The 2,978-nt window shown below is 40.4% G+C and overlaps 1 protein-coding gene across 1 annotated transcript; it reads left to right on the top strand.

Annotated features, from left to right (window-relative positions):
- The first annotated feature begins 205 nt into the window (after positions 1–205).
- LOC142400897 (uncharacterized) lies at positions 206–2,469 on the top strand. The gene is made up of 2 exons (XM_075486153.1): positions 206–519; positions 2,244–2,469. The coding sequence occupies exons 1-2, from the start codon at positions 206–208 to the stop codon at positions 2,467–2,469; spliced, it is 540 nt and encodes a 179-aa protein (XP_075342268.1).
- Positions 2,470–2,978: the final 509 nt, after the last annotated feature.

The raw sequence follows: 2,978 nt of genomic DNA, 5'->3' as shown, positions 1-2,978 counted from the left end.
GAATGACAAGAACCAAACAATAAGAAATAGGAGGAATTCTTTGTCACAGGATTCCTGGAACTGTAGAATAAAACACTCAGATTTCTGGTTTCTGTTAGAGCGCATGGGGACTGCACTCTGCGTTACTGTTTGCATGTGAATGATACTATCCAGCTGGTCACAGCCAAGTCATAACCTCAGAGACAGTTGACAATCTGGGAAGAGGATGCCTTCCCTGCACCATGGAGCAATCTTCGTCGGAGCCTTCCTCATTGTGACTGGGGGATCCACAGCTTTCTTGGCATCGTACCAGAGCCGCCTGCAGGCTTTCTCCCTCTGCTGCGTGGTGCTGGGGGTGGTCATGCTTATCCTCGGGCTTTTTTGGGCTATGAACAGCAAAAGTGCCGTAAACTACAACCACCAGGAGTTTGACCCAGAGTGCCCCCATTACCCATACGACTACACCAACTACCCGAGCCATGCCCTTTTCTCTCCCCCAGGAAACCACTTCCCAGAGTCCCAGTCAGGATTTCTCCCCAGGTGGGTGAAGGAAAAATTGATTGACTGTAGATTTAACTTGTTTTGTAGACTTTGTTCTGCCTTAGTTTGAGCACTATTCATTTTTAATCTTATTGACATCAACCAGAAAAGTGTTGATTTAAAACTGGCTGTTCTTAAGCAACTAAAAAGCATTTGGTTAACCCTGAGAGAAGATTTAAATTATACAGCATACTGCACTATTACAGTCTTCCGTAACATGATGACAGCCAGTAAAACATAAACTGTATAAACAGAACGACGTAGCCACAATTATTCCAACCATTTGTTTGTTGACAACCATTTTAGAGCCCAAGTCTGTCATTTGCTTTCTGCCATCTTGAGTTTATGGATATAATTGGGATGTGCATATGATGGATCTGTCTAAGAACCTGCGAAGAGTCTGCATGTCCAATGAGCTGTAGCCACAGTCACTCAAAGTAACTACATGTAACGTTAAACCTTAATACAATTTAACTGGGGGAATATTAAATTCAACAATGTACACATCTGCAGTTGTGAGGCAGAAGAGACGATAGGGACAAAAGAAAAGAAAAGGAACAAAAATTGTAGGCTGTAAACATATTATTATCCACTGGTACATTTGGTCATTTTAACCTTGAGGTTAATAGAAATCTATCATTTTTGTAGCTAACCTCAAGACGCCATTCGAGGATCTGTAACTTTGATAAATTTTGTTTGGCCTTCGTTTTTCAGCACTAAGTGTATTTACTTGACATACCCATATTGGGTACATCAATTTAATGTAATTCAAAATGGACATTAGTTCCACGATAACGGGGTAGGAACAGTCAACAATTTGAAAATCCTCTTTTTGTTAGGATATCTGATCTTTCTGATAATGTGACCACATTATGAAACACTACTGAAACATGTAATGTTACACGATAAACCCTGAAAGAGGGCTGGTTGACATAGGTTGACCCTTTCAGATAGATGTCTGACATGGGCAAAGTCCAAAACATTGAATGTTACCTAAATGACCAGAGTCAACCTTGCTCTGGTTTTGTGGTCATATATATCTATAAACTGAGGGAAGTTCTCAAAGTTATGTTCCACTTTTGGCTTGTTTCGGACTGAGATTCTGCCGCTCTAGCACAACATTCAGTTGTTCATTGCACCTTTAAGTGTTACTATCAATATTATGTTACATTTGACAGATCAAGGCCAGCTGATCCATTTCCTGTCTTTGTGCTTGAAATAAGCTAAGTTAACTGGCTGCTAGTTGTTGCTTTAAATTTAGCATACAGACATGAATTTCTGTCAGTCTTCTCATGAAGAGCAATTATCTACAAGAAATCGTATATACTGTAGATAGTGTAAAAGTCCAAATATAACAAAGAATGGTGCGTGGAAAATTCATTATGTAAAGACTGTGGGTTTTAACTGAACCAAAACACATTGGTTCCTATTGGTTAGTGGTACTGTATGTAAACTCTTCAAGTAAAATAGTAAAATACTGGAAATGGAACCCAGATATGGCTACATATGCATTTAAAAACATCTACTTTCCCACTCAGTGAATATATTCCTTAGGAAACTTGATCACTGTATTTGGCAGGAAGTAGGACTGTTGACGTAGTATGACTCCATTTGCTATCTAATATCTTTTACCAACCACAGAACCCTCAAGACTGTACTGTACGTATCTATTTGTGTTTTCACACCATTGCTAGCCCAATGTATTTTACTTTTCTTGAGTGTAGGACAATGGAACGCCACAGGCGTGAAGATTTTGACTACCCTCCCATGGACTCTGGTGGTTTTAGTCCAACGCCTCACCCTCCACCATGGCTGGGACCCCCGCCTCCCTATGAGGTAGCCATCAAGACAACATGCAGCTCTACACACCTGCGGCGTGCATACTCAGATACGCACCTGGCAACAGAGCCCCTGTTTGGACAGTCGAGAGAGATCAGCTTTGAGGTGTGACACTGGATGGTGATGATGATGACTCACCTTCTCTGTACGACACACCAGAGGATAAATAGGCACAAGACTCTACAGTTGCTATCGATTTTATCATTCACTCAATGCATGCTTCTGTCTTGGTTCTAGCATGATTTCATTATGTTTCCATAAATTTTAGTCCAGGTGTTAATAATCGGTCAAATATCTGGTTAAAGTAGTTCAGCTTTATCTTAGATAAATAAATGACCTATAAATGGGGCTACTCATAGCAATCATTTCACCGTATTATGACATTCTACTAACACTCACAAATATTCAGATGGCTTAAAATCAGACTTGAGTTTCATACAGAATGATAAGGATTGTTTGTTGGAAGGTGGTGGTGGGCACTATATGACTGGCCTGGCTTTTGAATCCAATGGTGAGATTGATACCATGACATCTTTGAGGCAGCCAGAGGACGTTGGGTTAGCTTGACATGTGTGGTGTCCAAGGGTAACAAAATTCACCTATTACATAGGTTTTATCAT

Source organism: Odontesthes bonariensis, chromosome 15 (genome assembly GCF_027942865.1).
Source record: "Odontesthes bonariensis isolate fOdoBon6 chromosome 15, fOdoBon6.hap1, whole genome shotgun sequence".
In the NCBI taxonomy this organism is placed as follows: Eukaryota; Metazoa; Chordata; class Actinopteri; order Atheriniformes; family Atherinopsidae; genus Odontesthes; species Odontesthes bonariensis.
The sequence above is the reverse complement of the archived record's forward strand: the minus strand, read 5'-3'. Positions and strand labels throughout refer to the sequence as shown.